The sequence below is a fragment of the Polypterus senegalus genome, chromosome 9 (genome assembly GCF_016835505.1).
Source record: "Polypterus senegalus isolate Bchr_013 chromosome 9, ASM1683550v1, whole genome shotgun sequence".
NCBI lineage: Eukaryota > Metazoa > Chordata > Cladistia > Polypteriformes > Polypteridae > Polypterus > Polypterus senegalus.
The window spans coordinates 66,580,589-66,598,472 of record NC_053162.1 but is presented as its reverse complement, the minus strand read 5'-3'; the positions used below and the strand labels follow the sequence as shown (position 1 = coordinate 66,598,472).

Below are 17,884 nucleotides of genomic sequence, written 5' to 3'. Positions count from 1 at the left end.
CCATGGAGCTCGATTGGCATTTGCCATAGAATACCAGAATTGGCAGGTCCATCACTGGCACCCTGTGCCTTTCACAGATGACATCAGAGTCACACTGAGCACATGTGACAGACGTGAAAGGGTCTGAAGAAGCTGTGGAGAACGTTATGCTGCCTGTAACATCGTTCAGCATGACCGGTTTGGTGGTGGGTCAGTGATGATCTGGGATCCCCAGGACACCATCTGTCGTCTCATTGGGAGCATGACCCAAAGACATTGTCAGGCATGCAAACAAGCATGTGGGGGCCATACAAACCACTGAGTACGATTTGGAATTGCTGCAATGAAATTTCGGCAAAATGGTCTAGCCTGCCGCATCATTTTTTTCACTTTGATTTTCGGGATGTCTTTGAATTCATCCCTCTGTAGGTTGATAATTTTCATTTCCATCAAACAATGTGAAATTCTTTCGTTCCTAACACATTACCCAGTTCATATCAGTAGAGATATCAAGCAGGATTTTTTTTCCCATTGAGATTTGATGTGTTTTCAAAGTGTTCCTTTAATTTTTTTCAGCAGTTTATATAAAATTGACACAAATAGATACAATAGATAGATAAATTGCAAAAATCATAACACTGTGGAAGTACTACTCTCACATCATATTAATTATTTTTATTTAAAAAAAAGATACAAATTATCAACAGTAAACACTTTTGGCAGATCCGAACACCTACTTTTAACAAACACTAATAAACAGAGACAATATTAGCATAGTTTTACTCTGTGAGCAAATGGTTTAAATAGAACACAGCTGAATGACCTCCTACAAGACATTCTGCGATCCATGGTAATGAGTCTCAACAGGCACAAAACAAATGTAGACTGAACTGTGAGACTCCAGTGACCTCTTCAAGGTCTATGTAATGGAAAAGAACAGATCCATTGCATTTTTTCTCCTAATCTTATAACCTTGAGTGATTCACTGCCAGGTCTGTAAGTCAGCACTACTAATACTGAGGTCACTGTTCTCTCGCCTAAAAAAGTTGGGTTTACTTTTCCAGCAAGTCTAAGTGGAAGTTTGTAGTCTTATTTACACTCAATGTGTATAGGAATTGTTAGATAAAAAATAAGGTTAAAGGAGGAGCTGGAGTCAGTACATTAACTGACCAGAGTAGTGAAGGAAAAGCTGTGTTTTTGAATGACTTTCAATTTGCCAGTCACTTATATCTTTTTTTTAATCTATGTCGTTTTTAATTTAGTGCTCAGGGTGTAGGTGACGTCAGAAAGGAATAAAATGTGCATTGCAAATGGCAAAGAGTCAATAACAACAACAACATTTATTTATATAGCACATTTTCATACAAAAAATGTAGCTCAAAGTGCTTTACATTAAGAATAGAAAAATAAAAGACACAGTAAGAAATTTAAAATAAGTCAACATTAATTAACAGAATAAGAGTAAGGTCTGATGGCCAGGGAGGACAGAAAAAACAAACAAAAAAAAACTCCAGACGGCTGGAGAAAAAAAAAAAAATCTGCAGGGGTTCCAGACCAATAGACCGCCCAGTGCCCTCTGGGCATTTTACTTCACATAAATGAAACAGTCCTCTTTGTATTTAGGGTTCTCACGGAAGGACTTGATGATGATGATGATGATGATGATGATGATGAGTCGTTTTCTCTTTAGTCTGGATGGGTGTTTCCCCTATAATAGACAGAAAAATTGAATTGTGGAAGACCAGAGAGGAGGGCCATTGCAACAGCTGATGTAGTGCAATCAGTAACCAGTACTAATCTAACATTTTATTAATTAGATCTTGCCATATTTTAAAAAAAGTTTTGAGCAGGTCTTCTGAATGACAATTGAATTTTTTCTAATTTCAAACAGTATAAAACATCAGTTACGCACTGATTTATAACAGATGAGCTGGGATTCTTCTAGTTGAGCGAGATACGTCTATGTGCTATTAGTGTGGCAAAGGCAATTACAATCAAGTTGTCCTTTTCCACTTTAAGCCCATCTGGGAATACACCAAACACAGATATTAATGAGTTTGGAGTGATTGTGACACCAAGGCTATCTAAATGACATTCAAAGATTTTTGTCAAGAATGATATTCGTTTGCTGCACACCCAAAATTACTTGTACATTATAGACTAGTTTTCATTGAAGAATGTACAACAATCTGTTAAATACATTATGGTTCTATGCCATAATACAATAAAATGTGAAAAGGTCCAAGGTGTTGGGTGGATACTTTTTTCATAGTTGACAGCTTTAAAAAATGTATTGACAAGATATTAGGACATATTAGCTGTACAACAAAGCTTTATGGACACTTGTCTTTACTGCAGAAGGCATATGTTCTTGCATTATAATTTAGTATGATTATTTTAATTCTTTATATATCAGATGCCTTTTACAAGGCAACTTACAGAAGCAAAACATAACGTATAAATCTCTTGGGATTGCATCCCCTAAATTGCCATAATATTTTGATTCTTTGAATATAACTGGAATCTGTTATGTTGAAATGGAAAATCTGGCCTATCCTTATCATTTTGTTGCCGTGAAGTCCCTCACCAAAGCAACCATTTAAAAAAAAATAAGAGGGAATAAATATATATCTAAGATGAAACCCAACAGCTCAACTTCAGCACATTGCTACCCAGCCACCTTCTTCCTTTTATTATCACTGACACCTTGAAATGCAGATTCATTTCTTCAGAAGCAAACATTCTTTGAAATTATGGAATAGTAAATTTGCCAGAGAAGATGGGAAGCAAGTTGTTATTCTAAAGGCTTTTCAAAATGTAGACTAAACTTCCCACTCATATTATTGAAACTGTAATTGGATTGGTTAAATAGTAGCTAACTACAGGGGCTGGGATGAGTGATCTCCTCTAGCTTGTTAATGCTATCCTCTTATAGTAATTACTATTCTTTGGTTTCCTAATGCTGGCATCAGGAAACCAAAGACATGGAGATTGTCTGGCATTTGCTATGCTGCAAAAGACCATTTTCAGGAATTACAAAGCAATGTCGGTTTCAGAAAACGTAATAAAGCAAACCTTTTTTGGTTATTCCTTGTCGCTGGTGCTGTCTGTCCATGTGACACCCTCTCTCAGGTAAGACATATTGAAAGCAAAGCAATAGGACTTAAATAAAAACTGCAGTTCAATAAGAGGTAGACATGATGTATTAAGTCTAGAAAGAGAGCAGAGCTGCAGAGGTGTCATATTTATGTAAAATTCCAAAACAGTAGCCTAAAATATGGTCACATATATGTTAAGGGATTCTACAGGTGTTACTTCTAAAAGCTTAAAAAAATAACTCTCCGTTTACTCTGTGTTATATTGTGTTGTTTGAGTTAGGCAGATACCATGGACAGTGACAAAAGCCCCCCTCCAATAACGTTTCTTCCATTTCTGATGTCCTTGAGATAAAACAAAAATCATATGTGCCTCTTCAATGTTTGTCATTTGGGTTTCAAGTTAGTTTACTTGTATTTTAACTCCTTAAACTGACATTTGTCAACAAATTATGCACATTTTGGTAAAGTTTCTAATAGATGAAATTCATGGCATTTCAAAAGGCGTTAGAAAAGATATTTGTGCTCATGCTTGCAGTAAATACACAATATGGCCCAGTAAGGATGGAATTCACCTGTGTTAAACAACACCAGCAATATCAATTAAAATAACACAAAAGAAGCAGAAAATGTCATACAGATGAAGCATTGGGGTGTAACATTTTGAACTATTGTGTTTTTCTTTTAATGACATTAAATAACATTGGCCGGGTGTTGGTGATTCTGCATGTAATCTGCAAATGACTGGCACCCTGTCTAGGGTTTGTTGTTTCCTTTCACCTAGTGCTGCCATGATAACCTATAGGCCTCCATGACAAAAAGGGTTCACTCAATAATGGTTGAGTGGACATACTCATGATGAGACAACAGTGAATAATTATTTTAATATGCAGTATGCAAATAATAAATAAGGTCCATTATTTATCACTACAATAAAGATGACTTATTAGCACCCTTGGTTTTTAACATTGGTAAACTTATTTGCCAATGGTGAAGGTTTTCTAATATGGTTTTGATGACCAAATATTTGTAAAAGTTTTCGAACACTTGTATTCATATATAGTACAACACAGTGCACTCTCTGCTTTGTGCTTCTGCCTTAGAAGTTCCTCAGGCCGGAGTAAATTCTGGTCAGGCCACTCTCTCTGTGGAAAGTGCATGTTCTTCCTATGTCTAGATTAATTTTCTCATGGTACTGCAGTTTGCACTCACATTATTAAGTAGCAAATATTAAGGCATTGAATGTACCAAGTGATGGGCTGGCATTCCATCAAGGGCTAATGCCTGCCTCATTCCCATTGTTATCTAAATAGACATTTTTCCATGGATCTCTATATTTAACCAAGCGAGTTTGGACAATGGATAGACATTTTTTGACATTTTAACATTTTGATTCTGTGGCATATAGAATAAATTATGTAAACAGAAAACTGTGAATAAAATGATTGAGATATGCACATCTGGTTTATGTCCAAGACCATCCTTCTGTGTCAGTGATTGTGCCTGCATTTGAGCGGTTTTAGATGATGTGATTCTGGCCTAATTTTCCTGAAGTTTGAACTTTGAATTACTTTTCCTGTCACTTTCCAGCAGTATTTTCATTTCACCTGAGAGGTGACTTTTGCTGCTGATTTGACAGGGCTTATGCTTCCTTCTGATCTTGATCCATGGTCTCTTGAGGTATGGTTTTGATTCCGGAAGTGTACTACATATCAAAGGTTTGTCACAAAGATGCTGAACAGGGTGTATTTTTCTTTCAAACACGAAGATTTATTGGCATATGAAATGATAAAAAGGAAAATGACATTGTAAGGTTATCAATCAGAATGTGTTTGACTGATGTGAAAACAAATCTAAATTCCAATCATTTAAAAAGTCCAAAATGTATGAAAAAAATTCACATTTTATGTACTGGGAAAAGGGAAATATTTTGGCCAGATCAAACCACTTTAAAAACACTTGCACCACTCTTTTTTAAACCAAATCATTTTATAAAATCAATTTAGATGGCTAATGAAAACACATTAATGCCTTAGGGCTAACAGAGGTGGTATATAATATCACAGACACGTACCTGTTAATATCATAAGGCATGCCTAAAGGTAGGGTTCTTTTCTGACCCTGAGGTTGGCCTCTTTTCGCTTTTCACACCATTCTGAATGTTCTCATACACACCGCCTCTCTTTGTCTGTCTCTTTGGCAACAGCTCACATATTCATGTCAAGCCAAGTCAAACTTTATTATTATTCTGCAACTGTGTACACATACAAAGTGAGATAAGCAGCATTTCTCCATGACCATGGTGCTACATACAGTGGTGTGAAAAACTATTTGCCCCCTTCCTGATTTCTTATTCTTTTGCATGTTTGTCACACAAAATGTTTCTGATCATCAAACACATTTAACCATTAGTCAAATATAACACAAGTAAACACAAAATGCAGTTTTAAATGATGGTTTTATTATTTAGGGAGAAAAAATCCAAACCTACATGGCCCTGTGTGAAAAGTAATTGCCCCTTGTTAAAAATAACCTAACTGTGGTGTATCACACCTGAATTCAATTTCCGTAGCCCCCCCCAGGCCTGATTACTGCCACACCTGTTTCAATCAAGAAATCACTTAAATAGGAGCTGCCTGACACAGAGAAGTAGACCAAAAGCACCTCAAAAGCTAGACATCATGCCAAGATCCAAAGAAATTCAGGAACAAATGAGAACAGAAGTAATTGAGATCTATCAGTCTGGTAAAGGTTATAAAGCCATTTCTAAAGCCTTGGGACTCCAGCGAACCACAGTGAGAGCCATTATCCACAAATGGCAAAAACATGGAACAGTGGTGAACCTTCACATCAGTGGCCGGCCGACCAAAATTACCCCAAGAGCGCAGAGACGACTCATCCGAGAGGTCACAAAAGACCCCAGGACAATGTCTAAAGAACTGCAGGCCTCACTTGCCTCAATTAAGGTCAGTGTTCACGACTCCACCATAAGAAAGAGACTGGGCAAAACGGCCTGCATGGCAGATTTCCAAGACGCAAACCACTGTTAAGCAAAAGAACATTAGGGCTTGTCTCAATTTTGCTAAGAAACATCTCAATGATTGCCAAGACTTTTGGGAAAATACCTTGTGGACTGATGAGACAAAAGTTGAACTTTTTGGAAGGCAAATGTCCCGTTACATCTGGCGTAAAAGGAACACAGCATTTCAGAAAAGAACATCATACCAACAGTAAAATATGGTGGTGGTAGTGTGATGGTCTGGGGTTGTTTTGCTGCTTCAGGACCTGGAAGGCTTGCTGTGATAGATGGAACCATGAATTCTACTGTCTACCAAAAAATCCTGAAGGAGAATGTCCGGCCATCTGTTCGTCAACTCAAGCTGAAGCGATCTTGGATGCTGCAACTGGACAATGACCCAAAACACACCAGCAAATCCACCTCTGAATGGCTGAAGAAAAACAAATTGAAGACTTTGGAGTGGCCTAGTCAAAGTCTTGACCTGAATCCAATTGAGATGCTATGGCATGACCTTAAAAAGGCGGTTCATGCTAGAAAACCCTCAAATAAAGCTGAATTACAACAATTCTGCAAAGATGAGTGGGCCAAAATTCCTCCAGAGCGCTGTAAAAGACTCATTGCAAGTTATCGCAAACGCTTGATTGCAGTTATTGCTGCTAAGTGTGGCCCAACCAGTTATTAGGTTAAGGGGGCAATTACTTTTTCACACCACTGTACATGGGCATACAATGTGTAGAGAATAATGTGTATTGAAGGCACACATTAAGTACAGTGCAAAAAGACATGATTATACAAAGCAAAAAAAGGAATACTAGTATATACATAAAATCAAAATAAATGTTAGCTCCTCTGACCAGTGTTTTCCTGTAGGGGGCGCTAGCTCCCTGGTTTGAATAAGTTCATTTGTAATTGCGCGGTCTTAAGTAACCCAAAACTGTATAGATATAATATTAAAAGGTGATACCCCTCACTTAATGATACGGCAGTAAGAAATCACATAAAGGAAATAACTTAGCTTTCTTTAATGACGATTTACGTGGCATAATAGATGAGGAAGCCATAGCAAGACTGTTATCAAAGTGGGATCTCAATGTATAAAGTCTGTAATTTTTGTCGCAGCACTGAAAGGATTTTCAGGATCGGATGACATTATCTCCCATCAGTCCATCGGCTTCAAAGGTGTTCTGGGCAATGTTCCAAGGCTTTATACTCTTTCTCCATGTGCAGGCCCTTACTTAGGTAAATCATACCATTCCAAACAAGGCAAAGAGAGGCATGCTGACTCTAACACACAGAAATAGTCCACATTGCCCATTTGTCTTCGTCTATCTTGTCCTAGCAGTTCTAAATGCTGAGCCCTTTTGTACTAAATCTGGCTCAGCTGTGCATGTAGAAATAAAAGAAAAACTGATTTAAAATATTTGCACAGAGTACAGTGACATTAAACTTATATTCTGATTAAAACCAGGGCTAGATATTTGTATTTATAAAGAATTCTGACAGCTTGCAGTATGAAGTTATTACAGTCTGGTAGAAATTAAGGAAATGCTTTGGTACCATTTGCCAGATGGTTAAAGTGAAAAGAGTCCATAAAACAGATGAGAATGGTCTTCTACAATGCTACAGGCACTGGGAATGCAGTGTTTGTCAAAAATGTCCTGCAGGGAACATAGAGGCACTCTGATCACCATCTCAGCTGCATCTGCCTTCACTATTCACTGAAAAATATGTCGGTCAGCTACATTGCAGTTTACAAACCCTACAGTAAAGCAGTTAGACTGGACACTTTCAATAGCACCCCTGTAGAAAGCAGTGGAAGCAGCATGGCAAAACTAGCTCTCTTTAGTCTTCAAAGAAAATGTAGTGGCTGTTGTGTCTTCTTGGCTAAGGAGGTATTAAGATCATCCACAGTGTGGATGCTCAAAAAATTTGGTGCCTTTGACTCTTCCAAACACTGGACCCATCAATGTACAGTGGTGTGAGTTTAGTGCAGGACTTCCTGAAGTCCACAATCACCTCTTTTGTTTTGTCAACATTAGGAGAGAGTTTGTTGCTCTTATAACAGTCAGTTTGACTCGGCACCTCCTCCACATGTGCTGCCTCATCATTATTATTGAGGAGACCCTCCACAGTCATGTCTTCAGCAAATATAGTGATATGGTTAGTACTGAACTTCATGGAACAGTCGTGGGTTAGCAGTGCTGGGTGTGATAGTGCTGGAGGTGTGGTAGCAGGTAATGGCCTGCCATTTTCTCCCAGCTAACTCAGAATTCATAGTCTTGTTGTGGATGTGGTCATTAAATGCTCCCATAAGAGGATATACAGTATGATTATGCATGTGAACTGTGGATTTCTTCCCTGAAAAAATCAATATGCTTCATAGATTACAGTAAAGTAGTGTTCCCTCCACCCTTAACAATTTTTGTTTCTTTCAGAATACTAAACAGCTTCTTAATGAGAAACAACGAAAGGTGCATACAATTCCAAGATAGCTATTTATATGTGTATTTGCACCTCAGTGTTAATTGGTTCCTGGTTAAGAAAAAATGAAATGATTAAAAAAAAGAATTATAACAAAGGTTTGAAACCAGCAAGCATGTTTTGAATTTTATAGAGACATTAAATCCAAATTATTGATGATTTTTGCAAACTAAACTTGGTGGAGTTTATCCTGTCTCAACTTTTCAATGTCATAATCTGAATTGTTTTATAGTTTACCTTAGGCAAGCTGCATCTCTACATTGCTACCTAGAGTGACATCATTTAGTTTACTGCATAATGTACACCATCTGTTACAGGCCTTTTTTTTTTGCAGATGTGCACCCTCATGTCAGTTATATGCTTTAGGCAGAAGTTCCAAATTGCCTATGCCTCATATCAAATATGGAATTCAATTAACAGCAGCGATTGAATTCAAATAAAGAAATGTGTATTCGCTGGGGCATTCCATATAGAGTTGAATATACAAAGTTGAATATCCTTCAGTAGTATAAAACAGGACTGAGAGTCATCAAAGATGATGGTGTCCCTAAATGCACACACCTCTCAATAGTCAATATAAATTGCTGGCTACCATCTGCTGTTCTCCAAGGACATTAGGACTTTCTTAATCATTATCATCACACTTCTTCCTGAGACCTTATCAGTATGTTGTTTATTCTTATTACCACTTCTTTTTTATGTGCTCACAATACAAACACTACTCTTTGAGTACCATGTTTTGTCCCACATCCTGAAGACCTATATTAGTTTAACTGCCAACTTTAAATAGTCACGGTGTGTACAAGTGTACACTGGCTTCTGTCTTGCATGCATCAGCTTTGATAATGCATGAATTAATGAATGTGGATTGCTCCAAACTGTATATTCTATACTAGCAAAATACCCACGCTTCGCAGTGGTGACCTACTGCCTTAAAATTTTTATTAAGAAGAAAAGTAAACCTTTTTAAACTGAGGGAAAATATACCAATAATTATTTGTTAAGGATCTCTTTGTATGTCACGTTGTCAGTTTGGCCCTCCGGTTGTAATATGACCAAGCTGTGCACTGAGCTTACTCTTGAAAATGCAACTTACAGTTGGCCATGTGAAAAGCAATCTTGCCTCAAATCTCACAGCTTGGATTGCTGCTGTCATAATCGGTTTGAGTTTCATGGTTTGTTTCAATGACGACAGTATTTGCAGGACTTGTTGTGTTGAAGTGACATTTGGCATCTGTCAAGTGTTGTAAGCATACAACCGGTTTCATCGATAACTTCGCATCCAGCTTTTGAGAGTTTAAACATTCATAAACATCAAAGTGTCCACTACTCAAATCGTCACTTGTGAATCTGAGATGTTTAAGAGGCGTTGGCAGTTGTCCAAAGGTGTAAAATATTTGGCCATTTTGGTACACTTGAAAGCGACAACCAAACAATTCAGCAGCAGCCATCAACTCACATGCAGAACCATAGGTGAAGGGCTTAAGCATTTCACTCTTATAATTATTTTCTGTACCGTCATCACTCCACACCTTGAACCTGTCCCAGTCATTCAATACATAAGACACAATGTTCCTCCGGATATCAAGAGTGAGCTTGATATGGTCGTGCAATATGTAACACAGAGAATGGAAAAAGCTGGCGCCATCTCCGGGCATGGAAACCACTCGGTAAGTGACAGTTCTTTGATCGATGGTGATCACCTCGATAGACATGTTAATGGGGGTACGGTTGGAACAATAAAGGAAATGGTACCTGGACAATGTAAACTAAGTCTAAAATACCTACACAATAACTATAATCGTAATAAACGAACAATAAAACAGTGGAGAAGCCGTGGATTAAATAAAAAGGCTGCAGTTATCAGCAGGGAGACATGAATACCGTGGCGAAGCAAGGCAGGGAATGAAGAGACCAGAGTGACAGACGACCTTATATAGGCAGGCAGCCAACAACGTTGGAGGCCTTGGAATGGGGGACACAATGCAGCCTCACATGGCGACCTGAGCTGCAGGCTATGGACGTATATATGCAAGTAAGTAGGATTCAGTTAGATTTGGGAACTCACGTACCGAATTTCTTGAAGATGGGCCCATAGGTAACAAAGACCATTGGAAAGTTCAATATAGCGACCGACAGTGGCATCATACCACCGAAATAAGTACATACATCGGTTTTGGTTAGCGCAGAGAAGCCGTCTACCAAATTTCGTGAAGATGGGGCCATAAATAAAAAAGTTTAACATGGCGGACGTTGTCGACCGTTATGACCGTTACACGTAGAATTTCAAAATGAAACTTGCTTAACTTTTGTAAGTAACCTGTAAGGAATGAGCCTGTTAAATATCAGCCTTCTACCTAAACGGGAAGTTGGAGAATTAGTAATGAGTGAGTCAGTCAGTCAGTCAGTGAGGGCTTTGCCTTTTATATATAGATATAAAGTATAGTATAGATTTACATACAAAAAACCTCATCTCAAGCACTAGATTTAAGACGGGGGAATGTCATGGACAGAGCACCAGTCTATTGGATGGCTTACTCACATACACACTTTGCCTGTGTTTGATCATGAAAACAGGAGTACCTGAAGGAAAACCCTCCAGACAAATGGACAATGTACATATTCCACATGGATAACATCCTGGCCCTGGATTTGGACTCAGAACTCAGTGGCAACTGCCAACGTGCCTCTATTCCACCTCATTTAAATCCAACTCACATGAAATAGCTTAAACCGCCTAGCTCAAAATGAATTGAACTGCTTTTAAGAAATCAATGCAGATGCCAAAGAAATTAAGAAGCTTAACAATTGAGGACAAGGTATTGTGTTCTTCTTTTTAATCCCTGTATTTACTTATTTTGCTTCTGTGCTAAGTCACTTACAGAATGTTATTATCAACTGAATGAGTAGATGATGGCAGTGCTGTTTACTGTAGATGCTCCTGCTGCTCTTTGGCCACTTCTTCTTAATCAGAGAAATAAAAGAAACAGTTAATGGACTCTGACAAAAGTATATGTTGAGTGATTTCTTTCAGGAACAATTCATCAAAGCATGAGCCAGTTCTTGTTTGGTTATATTATATTAGAAACAAACATACAACAAACTTTGATTCTCAGTCTTACATTCTAAACTTTACTTTGAACAAAAAAATATAAAAAATAAATAAATAAAATAAGACTTCTAAAGCAGAAGATGTCTACCTCTACCATGGCTACTTACTTTGAAGATATATTTCTTTGTACGTTGTTCAAAGCAATGTCCTTTTTACTTCTTTCTTTCTCAGTTCTATGATCTGGGGTCACCCGCAGAGTCTCTGAACAGCTCTCCTGGATGTGTGACAACTGACAGTAACTGCATGAGTATGGGCTACCCATCTTGTGGGCCTCATGGGAAATGCCAAGGAGAATGGGGATCTTTCAGTTGCCAGTGTCTACCTGGATTTGGCGGTCACCAGTGTGAGAAAGGTACAGTCACCTTAACTTACTAATCCATTTCATAAGTGTACTATCTGATGGTCATGGGCTTTCCATGACAGAGAGAAGAAAGATATATCATAAATATGGTAATCTTCTTGTCACTCTTTGTATCCTGACTTACTGTTATATAATGCCTGGTCTGCGATTACCTTCAGTGTAAATCAAGTGTGTGGTCATTGGTCATTCCTTTGGGTTTGACTTGGTTCTGAGAAAATCTTGATTTTATTAACATCCATCCATCCATTATCCAACCCGCTATATCCTAACTACAGGGTCACGGGGGTCTGCTGGAGCCAATCCCAGCCAACACAGGGCACAAGGCAGGAAACAAACCTGCAAGTCTTTGGACTGTGGGAGGAAACCCACGTAGACACAGGGAGAACATGCAAACTTCATGCAGAGAGGACCTGGGAAGAGAACCCGGGTCTCCTAACTGCGAGGCAGCAGCACTACCCATTGCACCACCCTGCCACCCCTTTATTAACATCCATCCATCCATTTTCAAACCCGCTGACTCTGAATACAGGGTCACGGGGGTCTGCTGGAGCCAATCCCAGCCAACACAGGGCACAAGGCAGGAACCAATCCTGGGCAGGGTGCCAACCCACTGCAGGACACATACAAACACACCAAGCACACACTAGGGCCAATTTAGAATCGCCAATCCACCTAACCTGCATGTCTTTGGATTGTGGGAGGAAACCCACACAGACACGGGGAGAACATGCAAACTCCATGCAGGGAGGACCCGGGAAGCGAACCCAGGTCTCCTAACTGCGAGGCAGCAGCGCTACCACTGCACCACCGAGCCGCCCCTTTATTAACATTCATTTATTTATTTTTTGTTTCAAGTAGCCATAAATATCTATAATCTTTGGTAATCTGACACTCATTAAGTTTTTCCTCCTTAAAGCAACATTAAGTCCAAGATGGTTTTGTACTGTAAAGGCCAGTAGCCCAGCATTGCATGACTAAAAATCTAGAAGGTAATCGACTGGTTTAGATTAAAATAAATGTGTACATTGTTCTTATTGAAAGAAAAATGTCTGATTGAACCTTTGCTTAAAATGACACTTGTGTAATAAAATACTGTATATACTCATGTATAAGTCAGGTTTTGAAACCCAAAAAATCAATCATAAAATCAGACCCTGACTTTTTTTTTTTTTTTACATCTTCTTGCCTCCTCCAATCTCGCATCAGTTTCTCAGACGCATCGAATTTTGTTGCAGCAGCACAGTTACCAATTTCTTTCGCTATTTCAACGACGTTTAATTTAAAATCAGCTTCATATTTTCTCCTGATCGAATGCTCCATTGTAGATAAGGGATACTCTTACGACAAAGGTGTATGAGGATTTGAGATACAAAAAACACAATTGAGTGCAAACGTTGCTTCGTAATAGTTCGGATAATACTATGTGGTCACATGGGCACAATAGAGAGAGAGAGAGGTTAGGAGCACACGCTGATACAGCACATTGCCGCACCCACATAGAGAAAAAGGCAGTGTGCTCTGTGGTTACTTTCTTAGGTGAGTATTAGCATATCATAATCTCTTGGATCACTAGCATGAGTTTTCCGCATTCGACTTATATGGCCGACATTATAAAATACCACAAATTATACTGTAAAATCAAGTCCGCGAGTATATACGGTATGCATTTTAGTAATTTTTGCACTGTAAAATTAGTTTGCCAAAGCAGTCATGTTTTAGACACTATGGTGGTGCCATGGTTAGCACCATTGCCTTATAACCATTAAAATCTACAGTATTAACAGAATGGAAAATGGATAGAACTTTATGTATGATAAAATGATATATACCCTGACACAAGAGAAATAATTTACTTTGATTTATTTTATACAGGTCCAGAACACTTACATATATCCATGTTGGTATTTCAAAAAGTATATTACCTTATTTTTGTACACACACACAGTATATGTATCTTCATTTAGACATAATATTCACATTTCTCCAGGTATTTGTTCTAATGTGGCTCTAAGCCATCCATCTCTGAAAAGAAGAAATTGGTATTGAAGTGCTGTAGCCAGGCTGTTGTAGAGCCCTATACATAATTATCAACGTCATCTGTTACAAAGTGCTTACTATTAAAGTGTTTTGGAAGCATCAGAGATTGAAATCATGCGTGTAGTATAACAGCTCCTATGAAAAGCACCTTAACAACTTATACCATGATGTTTTAATGACATGACCGCTGAACCATACACCACTACCAGGTACTAATGCATTTAAGCTGGGGTTTTACCATTGTTTTGCCACAACCAAATTGCAGTACACACCTCTATGTCCGACCATGTTTTGAGACATTCTGCCATTTTGTAACTTGATGTACAGAGCAGCAGGTGTTCAGTCTCACCTATGGAGGACGTACATTCTTGTTAATGTATTAAAATTAATGCCTATTCAGAAAGACTGCATAAAAAGTCCTTAAAGTAAGGGGACCTTTATATTTGAAATACTTTTGGAAATCTATAGTGCAATAACAGTAAAGATTTAAACCTTACAAAATTTATATATGCTTAGTGGGGACATTTGGTAAATGTAAAAATAGGGTTTATTAACAAAAATAACTACACAAGTGAAAATACATACACAAGAAGTAAAAGTAACACAAAATATATGAGAAACAAAATAAATTCTCCGTGCCTTTTTAGGGCCTGTTTATGGACAATAACGGGCCTTTACTATCATATGTTATGGCTTGTCCATTTAACCATACAGAAACACAGATGTCCTCTCCTTGCTTTTCTTTAATAGCTTTCTTTAGAAGCACTATGGCTGCTCCTCCCCTCTCACTACACTACTGACTCCTAGCTCATTGTCAAGGGTGGCAGAAGGAGCTTTTAGCCCCCATTCAGAAACTTATTCCGGGTTATTTCCTTGACAACTTCTGGCATCAGGAACGCCTTCTGAAGTTCCTGGTTGCCATTCTACTAGAAATCACCCTGGCAACCCCAAGTGACCCTGCAGTCCTAAAACCTAAACTATTAAACTAGAAAATTATGAGGCAAGCGTGCAGAGGTCCGATCAACACAATTTGTAGCAGGGGACCATGTGTAACCTAATGTGTCTTACTGCTGCCTTTATCCGTTTGTGAGGTCTCCTAATTTACCATGTGCCCCGTGCACTGTAGTTCCTTTATCTTGTCATCCCTAGATCAGATACTTCCTGACCTTTTTGTTTAGAGACCTATTATATGACAAAACAGGCAACCTTGCTGCACTGTACATCGTATACTTTGTGCAGGACATTGTAAAGTCTTATCTTCTGTACAGAACCATTTGCAATAAGCCATAATTAAGGTCTCAAACAGGTCCACCATATTAAGCATGTATTATTTAACACATTTTAAGCAGCATTGGTAGTTTAAATATTCTTTGCAAAGACTGGTACTATGAATATTATTGTCAGGGTAAACTATGATATATATTTTGTCTCAGACGTATATCAGTACAGCATATTTGGCTATATAATGAAATAAAATGATCGTAAACTTAACCTGATCATATGGCAAGATTAAATCCCATGACAGCCCTTCAGTTTGCCATATGCAGACTTCAAATGGCAGACAAGTGTAATTACATTTTTGATCTTGATCTTTTACAAAAAAAAAAATGCTGTCAGCACCATCCTGCCTAAGACTGAAGCTAACACAAAGCGGAGATGTTTTTATTGAACCTGGTGAAGAACTCACTGCATTTTGCAGGCTGATGTCTCCCAGCTGCTGAAGCACATACAGCTATGCTTCATTTGAAGTTCAAACATATGTGTTCCCCTGAAGCTAAACTATAAACTTTGAATATGGTGACATGACAGGTTCATCTATGCCATCAGTAACCCGATCGGGTTCTGTGAAAAGCAGCATGGCAATTGCTCTTTAGCTATTCGGTTATAAGAGGATAATTATTTATGACACAATCATCCAATTCTATCTTTCACTTTTATTATAATCATTGTTATTTTGCTATTCATGTATGAAAACTTAGACAGTTCATGTATTCATGTATTGGTGATGCTTTTGTATTTTATTTTGACAAGTAATAATTTACTTTCAGAATACAATACAACTTCTGTTGCACAATGCTATGTAGAAGTACTGTTTTTATCTTAATTTTCTGTTCTTCTGTAATTTCCTGTATTTAATGGTAAAATGAGACTAACATGAAAATGTGCTGCCTACATTTGCTAATGAAATTGTTGTGTGTGAGTCTGTTGCTCAGGTTGTAACTACATTTAAAAGGATAAAACATTTGTAATTTAAAGATAGCTTTACCATGCATCATTAACTCAGCTTCTGGGCTGGAAAACACAGCAGATATGCCTTTTGCAAATTGCATTGCTTTAAATGGACATTGTCAGTGCACTTGAGGTATGCAGACATGTACACTGTTGACTAAAAAAGGTTGAACCAAGCAGCTGTGAACCAATTTACATGAAAACTAGCATAGATAATATGACAGGTTAGTAAAAAAAATATATCCAAACCAGAGAAAAGATAATTAACAGTTAATTATAATTTTTTGGTCTTGCAGAATAGAGCTTCACATTGAAATTTTGTAGAACCTACACAGTTGCAGATAAATATGGCTGTACATCATTGGTGATAACTGGTGTTCTTCAGTATACCCAGCCAAATACTGTGCACCTGCTACCTCTGTGAAAGAGTGACCTATGCAGGACATGGTGTGGGCTGTGGTTTTTATCTGGTAGTTTTCCCACATACACTCCTTTCTTTATAAACAATGTCTAGAGACATGAATTACCATGGAAGAATCTGGTAAGGCACATGCCCTACAGGTTACCTATGAATGGCCTACTTTGATATGAAATTAACTGTTTTTGGAGAAACTGTAACTAACAAAGGATAACAGTGACTGACAATATTCAGCAAGAGAGCCCCATAACATATTTTTCCATGTGTATAATGTTTTCTGTTGCTGAATGATATCTGTGTCATCTTCATATAAAGGGGGTGCACAAATCAGTGTTTTTCTTCATGCTGGTCCCCAGCCCGGATAAATGGGAAGAGTTACATCAGGAAGGGCATCTGGTGTAAAATTTTGCCAGAACAATATGTGGACAACAATACAGATTTCCATACTGGATCGGTTGAGGTCCAGGTTAACATAGGGCTACTGTTGGCTAAAGAAGGAGAAGAAGAGGGTGATGGTGTGTCTAGAAGCAGAAGGATAAGAGAAAGGTAAAGAAAGTGGAAGTGAGGGTAGGTACTGTGAATGTCTGCAGTATGGCTGGTAAAGGGAGAGAGTTAGCTGATGGGATAGAGAGCAGGAAGGTTGATATATTGTGCGTGCAAGAGACCAGATGAAACGGGAGTAAGGACAGATGTTTTGGAGGGGGGTTCAAATTATTCTACCATGGTGTGGATGGGAGGAGAAATGGGGTAGGGGTTATCCTGAAGGAACAGTATGTCAAGAGTGTTTTGGAGGTGCAAAGGGTGTCAGACAGAGTGATGATTATGAAGCTGGAGATTGAAGGTGTAATGATGAATGTTGTTAGTACATATGCCCCGCAAGTTGGGTGTGCGATGGATGAGAAAGAAGAGTGAGTTGGATAAATTGGTTGAGAGTGTACCCAAGGCAGTGACAGTGGTGATTAGAGTGGATTTTAATGGACATGTTGGTGAATGGAACAGAAGAGACAAGTAGATGATGGGTAGGTATGGTGTCAAGGAGAGGAATGCAGAAGGTCAGATGACTGTGGATTTTGCAAAAAGGATGGTGTGACAGATGGAGGGCGCTATCATCCTCTTGAACCCTTAGACAATACGTCAGACACCAGTTAAAAGT

The 17,884-nt window shown here is 38.3% G+C and overlaps 1 protein-coding gene across 1 annotated transcript in view; it reads left to right on the top strand.

The window, feature by feature from the left end:
* si:ch211-186j3.6 (neural-cadherin) overlaps positions 1-17,884 on the top strand; it is a 631,501-nt gene that overhangs the window by 537,489 nt on the left and 76,128 nt on the right. The window contains exon 27 of the mRNA XM_039763170.1: positions 11,858-12,038. Within this exon, the coding sequence (XP_039619104.1) occupies positions 11,858-12,038 (181 nt within the window). The remainder of the gene's footprint in view (positions 1-11,857; positions 12,039-17,884) is intronic.